We start from the raw sequence: 17,306 nt of genomic DNA on the forward strand, positions 1-17,306 counted from the left end.
GCGAAGACCCGCGAAACGCAAACGGCCGTCGACCCATGGAACGCAACCACGCCCGAGCCGGGCCCCCATGAAGGCAACGTGACCCGAGCCGGTCCCGTCCGAGCCGGGCCCTCCTGAGCCGGTGCCGTCCGCGCCAGGACCCCTTGAAGCAACACCTTGTTCCCTCGGCCGCGAGCGGGTATAAATCCCCGCCGGGCCCTTGAAGGTAGAAGTCCCCTCCGCCGCGCGCGGGTATAAATCCCCGCCGGGCCCCCTCCCCGACGCGCCTAGTAACTTGGGCGTCACACTTGGTATCAGAGCAAAGGAAAACGGTCCCTCCCCGACGCGCCCACATTTTGGGGCGTCACACTTGGTATCAGAGCTCCAGAACGAGCTCCTGGAAGCGAGCCGAAGACCGACGTGCCCGACGTGCACGATCCTCACGACGACTCCAACCACAATGGCCCGGTCGTCAAAATCCTGGTGAAGAGAGCTCCAGAAAGCAACCACACGCCCTCCGCCCCGTGACGCGTTCCCTGAACACCGGGCCGTCACCCGTGACCCACGTCGGCCCCGATCCGAGCCGGGCACCTCCAAACACAAAAAGCAAAGATGTGAGCCAGACAGGGCTCTCCACATGAAGAAAAGGCAGATGCGAGCCAGACAGGGCTCTTTATGACAAAAAACAGAGAAAGACCAAAAACGCGACGAACCAAGCCAACGGTGTTCGTCGCGCCCCGGCCACGTTTTGTGGCCCATGCTGAGCTGAAGATCCAAACGACGTCCAAACAGAGACCAACTCGCAAGTGCTGCATTGCGACGGAACGCTCTTTCAGATTTGGCTTTCAAGAAGCCTCCGCACGGGCCAACGTAGCAGGTGGCTCCGCGCACACTGGGTTACCTATTCGGGGAACGCTCAAGTACGGGGAATTCTACTTGGGTGTTCAAAGCATATCTTTTCAGCCTTTTGCCAAAACCCCAAAAATACTCACTCACTCACTTTCAAAAGTACAAAAACAAAGCATGCAGACTTACTTGCATTTGGGAACAGTTTTTGATCACTTGCACTTATATGCACCCCTTTGTCCCCACGGCCTCATGCATAGCCAAGCACTCTTTTTCCACGTTCGACGCGGTCGTCGAACTCTCTTCAAACGGGGGTGTATATAAGGGGTATGAGCCTCCCGAAGACCGGCCACGGGAGGGGACCCCCCACCTAGACACGGTAGCCTCACTCCACGCACTCGCGCACCGTGGGGACTCCACGCAAGGTTCCCCGGGGCACGCTATGACCCGTCGGCGGTGCGGCGGAGCCTGAGGCTACGTGGGGCTAGGGACCCGGAACGCAAGACCCGCGAAGACCCGCGAAATGCAAACGGCCGTCGACCCATGGAACGCAACCACGCCCGAGCCGGTCCCGTCCGAGCCGGGCCCCCGTGAAGGCAACGTGACCCGAGCCGGTCGCCGGGCCCTCCTGAGCCGGTGCCGTCCGCGCTAGGACCCCTTGAAGCAACACCTTGTTCCCTCGGCCGCGCGCGGGTATAAATCCCCGCCGGGCCCTTGAAGGTAGAAGTCCCCTCCGCGCGCGCGGGTATAAATCCCCGCCGGGCCCTTGAAGGTAGAAGTCCCCTCCGCCGCGCGCGGGTATAAATCCCCGCCGGGCCCCCTCCCCGACGCGCGCAAAAACTGGGGCGTCACACTTGGTATCAGAGCAAAGGAAAACGGTCCCTCCCCGACGCGCCCACATTTTGGGGCGTCACATCCCGGCATTGGTCCACTACATTTTTTTAATACAACAAGCGACTCTCATTGTCTTTGAGTTCGGACGTGGTATTTCATAGGTGACTCGGAATTGTTTTCTTTGAACTCGTTGCTTTCACCTTTCCTTGTCTATGTAGGGGTGCTTCCTACGAAGAGCATACCTTTCTCTTTCTAAAACATTGGCTTCTTCTTAATTCTTCATAAAACTACCCTTGTTCTTCCTAAGATTTTAGTCTAACCCAGATTTGAGATTGCTCTAAGTTACGTAGTAATGTAGATTACGTAAGGCGCTCTCTTCTCTTGGTATCCTTTACACAGGGTAAGCTTTATATAATCAATTATACGTTTGGTTATAGGATTTAAAAGTTCTAGACAATTCAAACACATTGACAATTATACGAGATTGATACCAATCTATGCACAATCTTAAAATACTTTAAACAAGTGAAGTTTAAGAGAGGCAAGACTCATCTTTGATCATGATAATCTTGATAGTTATCATTGTTGAAAACCCAAGAGTGTGACCACGGCTCTAATACCACTGCTACAAACGGGAGCGCAGAAGGCCCTCCAAATACCAAGAATAATATACTGCAAACCATAAAACTCACTAATCGACATACCTCGCAATTCCATAAGCGCATAATCACGTGACACACGAACAAATGGAGATAGAGCGAGGGAGAACGTTTAGATGTGTCTCTTAGAGCGTAGTGCCACACCGGCACGACAAGAGAGAAGAGAGGAGGGGAGAGAAGAAACACACGGGCACTGGGTACAATCTCCCCTCGTGAGAGAGGGACCATTTCCCTCTTGCACGTATTTCATTTATAGATTTCTTGAATGGTCAAATTGAGTACAAATTGGTCGGTATGTCATAAATGGCCAAAGCTCATAAAAGAGCACTTGATTAAATAAATGTACAATATATATATTTCCATTCGCATAGGCCTAGTTTGGCCTAGTATTTTTGGGTATTCACAACATCCCTATCCTCTCGAATACACCTTCAAAAAACACCACTTGCACCAACCAAGTATTTCCTGCACACTTCAAAAACTCACACACCCTATGTAGCATTGCTCAAGCGCACTCATCTTGTAATGTTCATTTCACACATGACACTTCTCTCTCACCCTCTTTGCAACATTAATCATTGTCAGCTCGGCATATACCTACACATGAACACAAAACCATGGATTGCATGAGAGCGGTAGAAAAAAGAAGGGGGGAAGGCGGAATGACATAGAGTGAAACAATGAAGGCAAATTCCACATCCACACTATTGTGCATGCCTGCACCGCTTGGCTCCATTGCCCTTCTCCAAAACCCGTTGGTCCTTTGCCTGGTTTCGGTGAGAGCTGCTAACTATGCCACTGATACAGTACCGCAATGCTAACTCCATAGCTCCTAAGAGCTCAAGCTCTCTCACCACCCTTTGCTGCCCAATATAGGCCACATTCCACATTATATAGCCTTTTCTCCTTAGTGAAGCATCCAAATGTAGGTTTTCTTTGATGGCACATGGTGGCCCCTCACGCCTTTGTCCTCCAAAGGCCCCCATGCCATATAAAAAGACATCATTCTTTTGAAATTTTCCCCCCTAACATCCTATGCCTGCCATTTTTTGCTCACATCTCTTGTGATTGGGTCATAAAGACCAGTCAAAGCTCCTACTAGCCTGATCCCAAACCGTGCACACCTTGGTGCATTCTGAGATTCCGTGGCTTTCTAACCCAAGTGCCAAAATTGGCAAAAATCACCTAGAATCTTCTTTTGAGTAGATGCTCCAAAATTTCAACCTAGCATAACTTGTCGACCTCCTGGAATCCCGATTGACGAGTCATCTCTTTTTTCAACTCCACAGGCTGTGCTCTACCACTTGGAGCCTCTTTGGGGCCCAAAACCCTCCAGATGACATGCTTACCCATGCAATCAAGTGGACACTGAACTAGCTCCCAACAAAATTTTCATTGAACATATCTTGTCTATTTGAGCTCCAATTGAGGAACTTCAGAGGCAAGTATGCTCCACAACTTGAGCACCTTACATCTATCTACTCACAATTTCTCTGACCACATGTCCCCACTTGTTACATTCGTGGAGGATCTGCAACACCTTCTAACTTTGAACTGCCATAACTTTTCATCATGACTATGTTTCAGAAGCCATCTTGATCGGCTCCTAAAGCATTGCAAACACTACATCTCAAATCATAATCTCACCACTTCAAAAACTAGACCTACCATCCCAATTTTCCAACTTTGGAGTTATGGCCTAAAAAGCCACATCAACCATACATTTATACCACCACTTGCCTTCCCAGGTCTTTCACACCTTCTTTAGAACTCTAACTTGCACTCACAAAGCACCCATAGCACTACATAGGCCACTTGACAACATCGACCAGCTTGGGCTGCACCAATGTCCTCGATATCCGGACTAAGGCTACTCTGGTGTAAAAAGAGAAATGGAGAAAGATAAGGTATAGGTAGAATATAAAATGGGAGAAAAGTGGCGAAAGAAAGTAGAAAGGTAAAAAGGGCAAGATTTAAGAGAGAGAGAGAGAGAGAGAGAGAGAGAGAGAGAGAGAGAGAGAGAGAGAGAGAGAGAGAGAGAGCTAAATGAAGGGTAAGAAATAAGCAAAAAAGGTAGAGATCAAGTAAGAGAGGTAGAAAGGGAGAGAGATAGGCCAAGAAGAAAAGAGTTTATATGCTTAGGTAGTATATATAAACAAAACCATTGCAATAATGTGACAGATATAAGAAAACAAAGAAGAGTAAGAGATGCAAAAAAAAGTTTTCAACCATCATTATGTTTACCTACCACACCTATGTCATGGCAAAGGAAATTCTAGAACATCCACATGACAATAATGTATATAAACTCTCAACATTGCAATAGATGAGAATCTGCACATTGGATAAGCCAGTGTCATCTACACTTCCCAATACTCACTGCATTGCTTCTCTCTATAACATAATTTATAATAATATAAAATCTTTTCTTAGAAAACCAGCTACCACCAATAAATGGTCTTTTACACATGCTTTCATATATAGTTTAGGGATTTAATATTTACGTAATTACATCAAATTTTGTGTGATCACAAGGTCTTATTGACACATTTACATGATCACATCAAACATGATCACACAGAAACCGGTTTAGGGTGACTTGCAAACCCAAAAACTCCTGTCGGGTTAACAGAAAATCCCTTGCGGGCCCGCCGGGAAAGCGGATAAGCCCGGCGCGCTATTTGCGTTATATATACAAGGGCCCGATCGGGCCCGCTGGGTCTATTATCGCTTTCGCCTTCTGTGAGAGTGAGAGAGAGAGAGAGAGAGAGAGAGAGAGAGAGAGAGAGAGAGAGAGAGAGAGAGAGAGAGAGAGAGAGAAAGAGAGAGAGAGAGAGAGAGAGAGAGAGAGAGAGAGAGAGAGAGCGCTTGCACCACCTTTGCAGGTACGTCGCGAGGAGAGAGGAGAGAGGGAGAGAGGGGGTCCTGTGGGAGCATGCTCTGCGTCGCAGTGCGCGGCAGCAGAAGCACGGTACCTGACCACACGATCTGGGTATGTGTTGTGTGTGTGTGTATACGTTGTGTTGTAGCGTGCCTTTTGTCGTAGTGCGTGGCAGTAATAAGGTACCTTACCACACAATGGGAGTGTGTGTAAACTGTTCTCCGGAACAATGCTTATCATGGGGGCATCACCTCGGTGACGCTGGAAAGATGGTATCCTTGTGGTAAGTATTGGCTTACTGTCTGGGTACTACGTCGGTAACGCGGAGAATCTAGTATCCTTATGGTAAGTCAACTTCCCTTCCCCTTTCCCAAAAAACATATGGGCATCGGTCGGTAACGCGGCTAAGAGATGTTCGTATGTAGGCCATTGTTTTTCCTTATATTCAGGTGGCACTCGGTCGGTAATGCGGTTAATAGAGTGTCGTTTGTTAGAAGCATATTTTTTTGCATAAATGTGGCATTCAGGTCGTTAACCCGACTGTACGAACGTCATATAATTTGTATGTGCATGTGCATTTAATTTTTTAAGTATTAAGTATATGAAATACTTGGTCGGTAACGCGGCTGTGAAGAGTATTTCATATGCAAAATGTATGAATTGTTTGATTTTGTTGTTTTTAACTGTCCATTTGAAATTATATACTAGCTAATCATATTCAAAAGAATACTTTATTCATCAATCATTGCTATTTTAAATGTTCTATTTATATAGAATAGAGCTGGCATCAATCATCACTATTTTAAATGTTCCATTTATATAGAATACTTTATTCATCAATCATAGCTATTTTAAATGTGTCATTTATATAGAATACTTTATTTATCAATCATCGTTATTTTCAATGTTCCATTTATATAAATTACATGTAAAAAAAATTTTGCACACAAATTGCATCTTTAAATTTTTTTTTTAATTAAGGTAAAAAAAATTATCAATCTTTTTTTTAATCTTTTTAAATAAATTCTCTGTTAAAAAAATATACTCTCAAGCATTACAATCTACTCGCTCGCTAGTTTTAATGCTTCATTTTATTTATATAAATTCTCTGTTAAAATCTATATATATAACAAATTGCATTATCATCGCTTTTTGATTGCTACATTTACATAAATGCTATGTAAAAAAGTGTGTGAACACAATTTGCTAGTCCAATTTGTATACTTCCAATGTTTTAAATGTTTTGAAGATTTTAAGTCGGTGTGTGCTTTGTTTGAATTAGTATGTGCGCACGGAGAAAAATATAAGTTACAAAATTCAATATATGTTGAATGTTAAACACCGTTAACATGTATTGTTTGATCTGAATTAAGTTCTTATAAACCATTTTTTTGAACTGATTTTTGCACGTGTAACAGATTGCAATTTTAAGTGAAGATTATATACAATTTTTATCAATATTTCCATAACATTTGTTAAAGTCTTTAAGTGGTGGTTAAGAGTTTACATGAGATAGTGTAAGAGTAGTAGTGTCATTTGCAACCATGAATTTGTATTTGATATGTTGTTTTTGTATTGTCCAGTGCAAATATGATGCCAGATCAGAAGAAATGTATTATGTGTGCCATTCGTAAAGAATGTATTTTGGCAATCTCATCATGTGCAGCTGACCGCATACAACAGATTAGTGAAAGCGATGTCTACATCAAAGACATCACTAGCGCTATATGGGAGAACACAGAGCGCAGGTTGCGACTTGAAGGCCAATACGAGTTGTTGAGTCCAGCTGGGATACGAGAATTTGACCCCCACCATAAAGTCAGGACAGTGTTGGACAATATGAAAGTATGTTGCAGAGACTTAAAGGAAGATATCCCACCTGCTTGCGACATGTCAAAGTTAGAGCTCTAGGATAAATTGTGGAAATAATAGAAGGTAAAGATGAAGCGTATGAAAGCACAGGACCACGCAGCTCTACCTAAGAGATTCAAGATGGCACAAGATGCACAAGCAGCTTTGGGAGGTTGATCCGATGCCAGCGGCACCGGCACAATCATGCGCACTGCTTTGAATGCAAAGTGCGCTCATCTTTTTGGCATCCCTCACGAAGCCTTGGTAGAAGGTATGAGGATTGGAGCTGGCTCCTTCGGTGTGTGCACATTGTACACTGTCAAAGGCATCTCATTTTTTCCAGACCACATTACATATGTGGGAAAATGTTACAAGGGAGGGAGTGAGGCAAAATTTGACAGCTTTCAGATAGAGCAGGGAATTTAAACGCTTCACCCCTCCATTGTCAGGTGCATTGGGTTTACTACAGAGTCTCCTTGGATCACGATATTCCCATACTACAATGTGGGTATCGTGGGCGACATGATCTGCCGCTTATTACCGTTCGCTCATGGATTGTTCAGAAGACACATGCACAGGATACAATACGGCTGGAGGTCATTGCCTATAGCAAGCAATCCTGTAAGCGAGATAGACACGGTGCGGATCAAAGCAGTGGTCGAGCAGATGCCGACAATTTGTCATGCTTTAATTGATGGCGTTGCAGCTCCCCACAAAGCCGGTTCAACGTAATGTTGGACTTTACTCGCGCCAATAAACCCCGCGTTGGTATCATTGATTGGGGTATGATGCTGAGAACATCTGCTAAGCGCGTGGCAAACAATTATTTGTCTCCAACCGCACAGTCGGACGAAGCAGTTTTGAATGGACAGCAAGCAGGGAATGCCGAGATGGCTAAGCGACTATGGATTTCTCCCGAACTATACGATCCACGGTGCACAGATGCATACTCAAAAGCCAGCGACATTTATGCATTAGGCTACCTGTTCGACATGCTGGTAGATTTTTGGAGTGCAGCCAAATTTTTTTATTTTCCATACGATGTTTTTCACCACCTGGACGAAGATTTCATGAGGGCTACTCGAATTAAAGTAGATTGTTGGATGAAGTTAAAAGATCAGATGCAAAGAAGGAATGCTTCTGACGTGTTGATGTTTTTCAAAGAACATTTAAAGACATACCCTAATCCTGTGCAACGTCCATGCTGGTAGATTTTTGGAGTGCAGCCAAATTTTTTTATTTTCCATACGATGTTTTTCACCACCTGGACGAAGATTTCATGAGGGCTACTCGAATTAAAGTAGATTGTTGGATGAAGTTAAAAGATCAGATGCAAAGAAGGAATGCTTCTGACGTGTTGATGTTTTTCAAAGAACATTTAAAGACATACCCTAATCCTGTGCAACGTCCACTTAATGTTGAACTTGCACCATCATTTTATCCGATTTAATTTTTTTTATGATATACATGTCTTGTCAAGTGTATTCAAATTTTTATTGAAGTGTATTACTGGTTTGAAGTGGTTCACCTAATTGAGTCAATCATCTTGCCTTGTGTCATTTAACTAATTGAAGTGGTTCACCTAATTGAGTCAATTATCTTGCCTTTTTCAAACTTTTCATTTAAGTTCTAAATGTCAATATTTCAAATTTTCCTTGTGGTTCAATTAGTCACATTTGAAGTGGTGGTTTTTAGAGGATTCCGTACAGTGTCCCAATGAGTGAGAATATATATTTGCCAATGATATTGAATATTTGCCACTCTGTTGACTGCAGCTCTAAGAGAAAATGGCCGATCAAGAACAAGATATTGGCACCCAATCACTGTCTGATGATCAACAACAAGCGGCTGTTAATGCATTTTAGTGCATGAAGTCTCTGGCACACGGCATGTCGGCACAACAAGCGACGCGTACTTCTCGCCGACTCTCAAAGTGCGCAAATCCAAACCATATGCAGTGGAAAGAGATCAATAAAGAAGTGACAAAGGACATGATCAACACAATATGGCCATGTGAGGATGCAAAGATCAAGAAAGGAAGGTGGAAGGTTTCAAAGTGCACGTATGATGGTATCAAAGATAACGCTGAGAGGATTTATTTGGAGGTTTATGGCCATCCCCTGCACAATGCAGATTGTGCGCTATATTTTGCCAAAATGTTATATGTTCACTTTGTGCAACAGTGACCAGTAGACTTCTCATCAAAGGAGACAACTATTGCCACTCATGATTTAAGGGAGAGTTGTGTCACTTTCACCTGAGATGAGCTGGCATTGATAGTGGAAGACTCCGATCTACAGTTAAAGAAAGAGAAGGATATTTACACGACACAGTTGGTAGAGAAAGATGCAAAAATAACACGTCGTTCTATAGCCACCCAGACGCCGCAACCCTCACAAGTCCGGATGGAGAAAAGCATTTACCGCTTAAGTAAGGACATTCAAACCCTAACACGGCGAGTGAATCGAACACCTGTACAAGGGACACACATCAGCCACCTTGTCTTGCATCCGGAGTTGGTCCCCTCGTCTACTTCAGATGCATCCTCATCTTCCCAATGTCCAATTTTCTACAAGAATTTTGATGGATGGCGTGGGTACTATACATTGGCATGTGGTTACTATTATCATTTAGTTTGTCTTATTTGTTTGATGCAAAACAAAAGTTGATGCGCAATGTGTTCACAAGATATTCCACAAGGAATGTATATTATGTTTGGCATGGCAAACGAATATAAATTCAAGAAAGCACGCCCAGATACCCCTAACACAATTAGAAACTCTGTTTGATGAGCAAGATGCTGCTTCAGGGCAACATAATTGAGATCGACAAACTATGTAATATTGCGACAAACTATGTATTATCGAGAATATGAAGCATTGTAATTACTCAAAACACATTTGAATACAAGGTCTTTTACAATGGTTTTTGACATTTTCTCATTCTACTCTCAAGCTATATTGAATCAATTGAGTTGTTATCTAGTTCTAAGTCTGAGTGTTGTGGTTCTCCTTGTAATTCAACCTCCACATCTATTATCAAATTCTCTTCTATTTCGTCTACAATGCATTGAGATACACCAACATTGAAATCTTCTTCATTTTCGTTTTGACAATCATACAACCAAGTTGGCATTTTCTCCTCGTAGCCAGCACTTTTGATGTGATTCAGTATCTTTTTGTTGTAATATATATACACTAATTTCTCTACTCTGTCTGCTAATAGTCTGTTGCGAATAGTGATGTGAATATACTTGTACATACTCTAGTTTCTCTCTGAACTTGAATTTGTTGCACATTGTGCGAGTACTTTCATTGCAAGAGGACGTAAGGTAGAGTAATGCTCTCCACCATTCATCATCCACCACTTCCATGCAGGTTGCTCTTTTGTCATTACCTGTACAAAATCATTCGCAAAAGGACCTTCTTTTAATCTAAATGCACTCATTTCTTTGATGCAATCAATTCTGTCCTGAACGTTGGAGTAGAACGTGTTGACCACGTGATAGAAATCGCCTACCACCTCTGTATTGGACATCAGATCTAAATTCCAATACTCTGGATCTAGCATGTAAGCCACGCTATGGAGAGGACTATGAGCGCTCTTCCACGTTGCATGAAAATACTTAGCCAAAATTTTTTGTTGTTTGCCAGAGAATGGTAATCACCACTCCTTATCTACTACAGACTCTTTCAAATCTTCAGAATTTTCAAGACTCTGTTGGACTGACCACCATGTCATCCACACTTTGCCCAAGTTTGGCGCCCTTTGATCAAGATTGCGGATCACAAACATAACGGGCATCATTACATGGTATGCATCCATTACACTCCTACACCAAGCAACCTTGTTTACATTGCCAGGTAGACATGTAATTTTATCCTTCACTGTTTCTTTCTGCTCAAGTTGCCATTCATCAAAGGATGCGCAACTGAATGTGTCAATCACAACATATTTATTACGGAGAAGTGATTCCAAGGTATAAAAGTATAAGCAGAACCGAGTTTTAGTAGTTCAACATCAGTGACATGTGCATCCTATACAAATCGAGCACTCTCTGTCGTTTCAAGATAAATTACACAACCTGACGTGCTGTATCAATTATTTTGGCAAACCATGTGGTTTCTTCGCTAGTGTACCAATCTTTCAGCACCAAGTTCAAGCTGTGCATATTACAACCATTGCCAAAAATGTGTGGAAAGCACTTCTTTATTAATTTACTTGCGTTTTTACAATTCTTTGAGTTGTCCATCACAACCTGAACGACATGTTCAACACCAATTTCTTTAATTACATCAATCAAGACCTCAGAAATGTATTTGCCACTTTTAATTGCACTAGAACTATCAATCCTCTTCATAAATGTTTCTCCCCTTGGACACACCAGCATTACATTGATCAACAGTCTTCTCTGAACATTTGACCAGCCATCACTTACAATCGTACACCCTGAAAGTGAAATATTCCCAAGTATTATTTTGCCAACACTCTCTTTGACTTCGATGTAACATTTGTCCAAGAAAAAATTTCTTATCGTGTGATAATAAAGAGCTCAAAATCCTGGACCAAACTCACCGATTTTCTTCCAAGCAGCCTTCCAATGATTGTTGTCTACCATGACCAAAGCACTTCCAGTAAAGAATATTGCTTTGGTGAGTGTTGTTTGTGCTTCTTCCAGAGACTGCACTCGAAAGCTTTGATGTAATGATTTTTGACGCATTTGACAATGTCCACCTTCATTGTGACGTTTAAAAGGAATACTGCTTGGAATTTCCTCTCCTTGTGCAGGTTGCTCTCCAAGGTTAGTTGGTGTCACTACTACACGATCTGCGCAGTTAATATTTGGCTCTCGGAACTCTTGATTTGAAGGCACAGAGCTATATATCTGTCGTTTCTTGCCACCCTTTTTGGCGAGCTCTTCTCTCAAACGCTTTGTAACTGCAGGTGCCTGAGAATGTTCACATTTTCTACAATTGTTTTTAGCGCTACCCAGGAAATGATCGCTAATACGTGGTGCACTGCCAGATTTTGTTTTGTGACAAAATTTACATTGCCACTCCATATATCGACCGCATATGTTGTGAGCATAATCCCACTCTTTGCTAGGAGCTTTTTTATTCTTTGGCTTCTTTGTACCACTTGTGCTCACATTTTGCTCCATTGCTTTTAAATTAAAACTGAAGAGAAAAGAACAAGATGTTACAAACTGAAAATAATTCTTTTATTTTCAATATATATTATAATTTAAAAACCATTCAATATGAAAGTAACCATGATGCACAATATGAGATTTTCAATGCATGCTAGTCAATCCACATATCAATCACCTATATTGTGAGCAACCATACACACTGCAATGTAGTTTATACATGGCGTAATAACCATAACAATACTATGAATCTCTCTATGCAATTATTATTATAATGATTATTTATATGTCCACTTTGATTTGCAAAAAATAAGATACATCTAATTTCATTTGCTACAAAAACAAACGAAAGCAATAAAATATATAATTGATCATTTCAAGCACTAATAATCTATCGTAATAAATCATGCAATCTCTATATAAACCAATGTATGAACTAACGCAAATAAATGTTCAATATAATTACCCAATTGGGGACTACTTGAACCCAGTGAAAGATTGTAGCCCACCCATGCAACCAATTCAATATATAAAAGCTATTTTAACCCAATCGGGGATTATAGCTCTTATACTGTAAATCGAATCAAATATAAGACTTCAAGGATCTTTATATGCCCGGTACACTAGTAGAGGACATCCGACCCTTGACTATCGACTAGACATTTGCATATGCTCATCTTCCAAAACCAATTACAGCCCTCATTTGAACCAATGGCTTCTTCGCAATGAGCGTGATTCCCCAAGTTTTTAGTTGTTTGATTTCGTACCTTTATGTCGATAAACGAATTAAAATTTTTTAGAAGTGGTTACGGAATTAAAAATCATGTCCGGCCCAAAAAAGGACCTGTGACTCTGTAACCTTAGGTCAAATCACAAGGAGATGACAATCCTCAGCACTCGGATACACTCCCCAAGGATTTGCCTAGATAAAAAACCAGGGTTAGCACACTATTTATTATATATAATTAAGCGCGCCGGGCTTTTTGTTTTCCCGACGGGTCCGTCAGGCTAATGCAGTTACCCGACTGGCCCGCCGGGGAGACGCAAAAGCCCAGCGGTGGCTCTATAGGTTTTTGCAGGTCATCATCAAAGTCACGTTAACAATTAACATGATCACGTGATGTTTTTGTGTAAATATTAGAGTTATTTACGTAATCACCCGATCGTGATTACATTAATGAAATCCCTGCATATATTGTTAGATTGATATGTCTCTTTGTCGCACCCTCGCATCCAAGTAAAGGGGAATAAATTACCTTTGCATTTTCTATTAGAACCTCGTTGAGGTGTAACTATTTAAGGGGAGGGTGAGGTTACTCAAAATAATTGTCCCCTCTTTGTGTGATGCCCCCCTTAGTAGAGTTAGACAAAAACGATCCTCGCCATTGCTACATCCTTAGCGTCATCATAATCTTTCTCTAAGGATGTTATTCGCTAAATAAATGTAGGATCTTTTCTAATGGACAATGGAGCTAACTTTATAGTCTCCCGTAGTATCACATGATTGTTCCTCTTTCAATTTAGGGGCATGTAATGTCCAACAAAACAAATTATACTACATTGAAACTGCAATGGAGCTAAAATGAGGCTCTGCTTTTTTTCAAGACTAGAATGTATCCCATTATATTTTTACATGAAAGGCATGCCAAACCTTGAGCTTAGGTCTAAATTTGGTGAGAAATTGTGTATTTGGTCGTGTTTAAATAATTTTCCATGGGATTGTAAGCTTCAATTACAAAAGCTGGCATTTTAGTTCTTCTTTGTGCAACTATAGTGGTTAATAACAATGTCCAAAGTTTTCTGGGTGCTTTTCCATGACCCCAATGGGATTATTCAGCATGGTGATGTGTGCCTTTAAAGGACGTGCTAAAACACTGAGACATCTCTTTAAACTTAAGAGAAGATCTTTTGTGCCTAATAGTTCTTTGGGTAATTTAAGGATTATTCAGCATGGTGATGTGTGCCTTTAAAGGCGTGCTAAAACACTGAGACATCTCTTTAAACTTAAGAGAAGATCTTTTGTGCCTAATAGTTCTTTGGTTAATTTAAGGACTAGATCCTTCAGTAACTATCATGCCATCAAAATATGCGAAAAAAGAAGTTTGGTGATCCTTTGTTAAAGTCTTGATGTGGCAATGAATTTTTTATGAAGTGTAGGACTGCATCCATCTACTTTTGGAGCTGATAAAACAACCAACTAAGAATAGAGCTGCCGTTGTTGTTGTATGTGTATATTTGTGAACTCTAGATTTCCTGATGCAGAAAAAGGGTTAGTGTGCTAGTGTAATTATTTGAAGTGGATGATCTTCCAATCTACAAAATATAATCTAGCTACACATATATTGATGCTCTAATAACAAATCCACCCTAGCAATTGCTCGAATATTCTTTGGGAAAATTCTATACCTCTCATTGGGTCCTTTGTAAGCCTTCACTAGAACTTGGTCCTTGCAAATGGAGTGCCAAGCACTCATCTGCAAGACTCTTTTGACTGCACCGACGTCGTCAAAGAGAACAAATCCAAAGTCACGATCCCCAGTTAGAAGCGAAGTTCGTAATGTCACTCGACTCACAAAACCAAATTGGGTGCGAAACGTCCAAAAAGCCGTTCAGATTAGAGACCATCTCAACGTGATTATAATGATACTGTGTTATTGTGATGCAGATGATGAAGATCATTAGAGCTTGCATCAATTACTGACAGATAATGTTGTTAACCAAAATAATTTTTCATTGCGAGAGGGAAATGTTAAGAAATGGGAGAAATGTAATTAAATTAAGTGTCATTAATTGCGGACATAAGTCATGTGTCATATATACCTGAAGTATTCTGCAGCATCGTCTTCAGTGAATTCACTCTCACTAGGAAAGGTTATGTAAATTTGTCGAGATGACTTTTGCTTTTCAATGTGCAAATGCAGCACCCCTGGAACTGCAGCTGACAGACCTGCATTTATGGCATCGGCCAAGAGCGTCGCATTCAGCTTTGGTCGAGCACGACTATATTCGTTGTATGATCGATCAAAAGGCTCTCCTGCATGACGTTGAGAAGAAACTTCAATGTCTATAGCTTGGTCACTTTGGCGGATCAAAGGTGTTCTCCGATCGCTAATGTAATCATCCAGCTGCATGTTATCGACAATGTTGCCTTTAATATTTATTTGGCGCTCTGTATATCGCTCCGCGATGTAATCTTCACCGAATTTGTTAATGGCGATACATATCTGGCCATTTGATCGCCTGAACACACATAGCGGAATCCGGCAGCCGGATTTAGAAATGTTCTAATTTCACATGTAGAATAACAGATTTAGCAGGAGCCAATTAGGGCTTTTACGTACCTACAGACATGCAGCATGTCTTTGAGCTGATACAGGACGACTCTAAAGGTGTCGGCAGGCAGATAATGAGCGGGAGGCACGTGAAAGGTCGTGTGGAAGAGGCGCGGCAGCTCCTGCAGAGGCATCATGGCATCATCATCATCATCATCCTGAGAACGTTGCATGAGGAGCAGTTGCAGCACATTTGAGCCCACCTCTACCACATCCTCCTCCGATATAGCAGCCACGTAGTTATACCCTGCTGGCGCCTCCCCCTCCTCAAGGCTCACGCTCAGCAGGGCCTGCATTAACGATACTACTGGACCTCGTCTAATTTCATCATCGCTATTTTCCTCCTCTGCTACTGCACACTCACCTGCATCTTCGAAGTCAGGCCGCTGCATCGTGCGCCAACAATCCAAATCCCCATCGTCTAAACCATTAATAATCGGGACGTTGCGTACGTCAGGCAAGCTGTATAACTCATACCTCGCTTCATCTTCTGCATAGCATTCTTCTTCCGGCCCATTGATTACTAAATAGCGTTCGAATAACTCTGCAAAATCTAAACATTCAGCAGAGCTGTCGACGTGGCTCCACGAGTGATGGACAGCCACCTCAACATGATCATCATTTAATACGACCGCAGCACATGATTCTAATTCTGTATCGGTCCCATCGATTATGTCTGCCACGTTGTCGACATATTGATCTACTTCATGGACGTCGCTACCGCTCTCTTGTAGCTCCATAAACAGATCAAAGAAGAAATAGTCATCATGCAGACGGTCACCATATTCTTCGTTGATGCTTATACACATGTCCGTCTCATCAATATTATCTGCACCTGTACTACTGCCCATGTCGATGATGCTGCCCGTGACTGATCCTGACCCAGCTGGATCCCCCATAGCCTGGGTCAAAGATGATAATGATGCAGTGCAGGTGTGCACGTCGTTGTGGGCGGCATTGATGAGCATGCCGTGATGCGTTAGTACAATACTGTCTGCAGAGTCTATCGCGGCATCGTCGACGCCGTCCTGCAGGGTGGCTATCGTGGATGAGGAACTCGTACTGCACGTAAAGAAGTCGTGCAGACCGGAGGGGCAGAGGTGGCCCATTGCGCACGTCACGCCCTGCGAGCATTCAAAGACTTGCCCGACGTCTCTGTCTGGTAGCAATGCTTCAGGATATGGCTCTTCACCTGCAAAAATTACGTCATGCCAAAGGAAAACTTCAGGGACGATCAGAGAAGGCGAAGGCGAAGAGGGAAAAAGGGAAGACGGCGGGAAAAAAGGTCGGGGAAGGCGAAGGGGGAAAATGGGAAGAGGGGGCCGTGTCAATTACCTATCATTCTCGTTGTTCTCGCAGCACTTGTCAACCTTGGCTTGCAAGACCACCTTCCTTTCTCCACTGCGTTTTACGCTCGTTCCTGGCGTCTTTCATATATATGCCTCTGAATCTCTCGTTCCTGGTGTCGTTCGTTTAAGTTTATTAATGTTAAGAGTCGGGATCACTTCTTGACACACGATAACACAGGAGGAGAAGAAGAAAAGAGAAGTCAATCCCAAATGACCTTCAAAAAATCTATATTCAGAAAGAAACGGGTCGATCGATTTATCGATCACAAGGAACTAGTTCTGCTGGGTCGGCATTGCTATAGAACCTAAGAGGACATATTGTGGTGTGTGGGTCTTGTGGCTGTGCCCGACCACCTAGTGTGAGAGGACACTAGTAGGTTCTTGGGGTATGTAACCAACTCTCTTCTCCCTATAAAAGAGGCTGCC

At 42.5% G+C, this 17,306-nt stretch overlaps 1 protein-coding gene across 1 annotated transcript; it reads right to left on the reverse strand.

The window, feature by feature from the left end:
- Positions 1-15,009: 15,009 nt before the first annotated feature.
- Positions 15,010-16,965, reverse strand: LOC147441642 (uncharacterized). The gene is made up of 3 exons (XM_086483768.1): positions 16,902-16,965; positions 15,541-16,723; positions 15,010-15,439 (listed from the first exon to the last, which is right to left on the reverse strand). The coding sequence occupies exons 1-3, from the start codon at positions 16,963-16,965 to the stop codon at positions 15,010-15,012; spliced, it is 1,677 nt and encodes a 558-aa protein (XP_086339894.1).
- Positions 16,966-17,306: the final 341 nt, after the last annotated feature.

Source organism: Adiantum capillus-veneris, chromosome 15 (genome assembly GCF_014529385.1).
Source record: "Adiantum capillus-veneris isolate H3 chromosome 15, ASM1452938v2, whole genome shotgun sequence".
Classification (NCBI taxonomy): Eukaryota; Viridiplantae; Streptophyta; class Polypodiopsida; order Polypodiales; family Pteridaceae; genus Adiantum; species Adiantum capillus-veneris.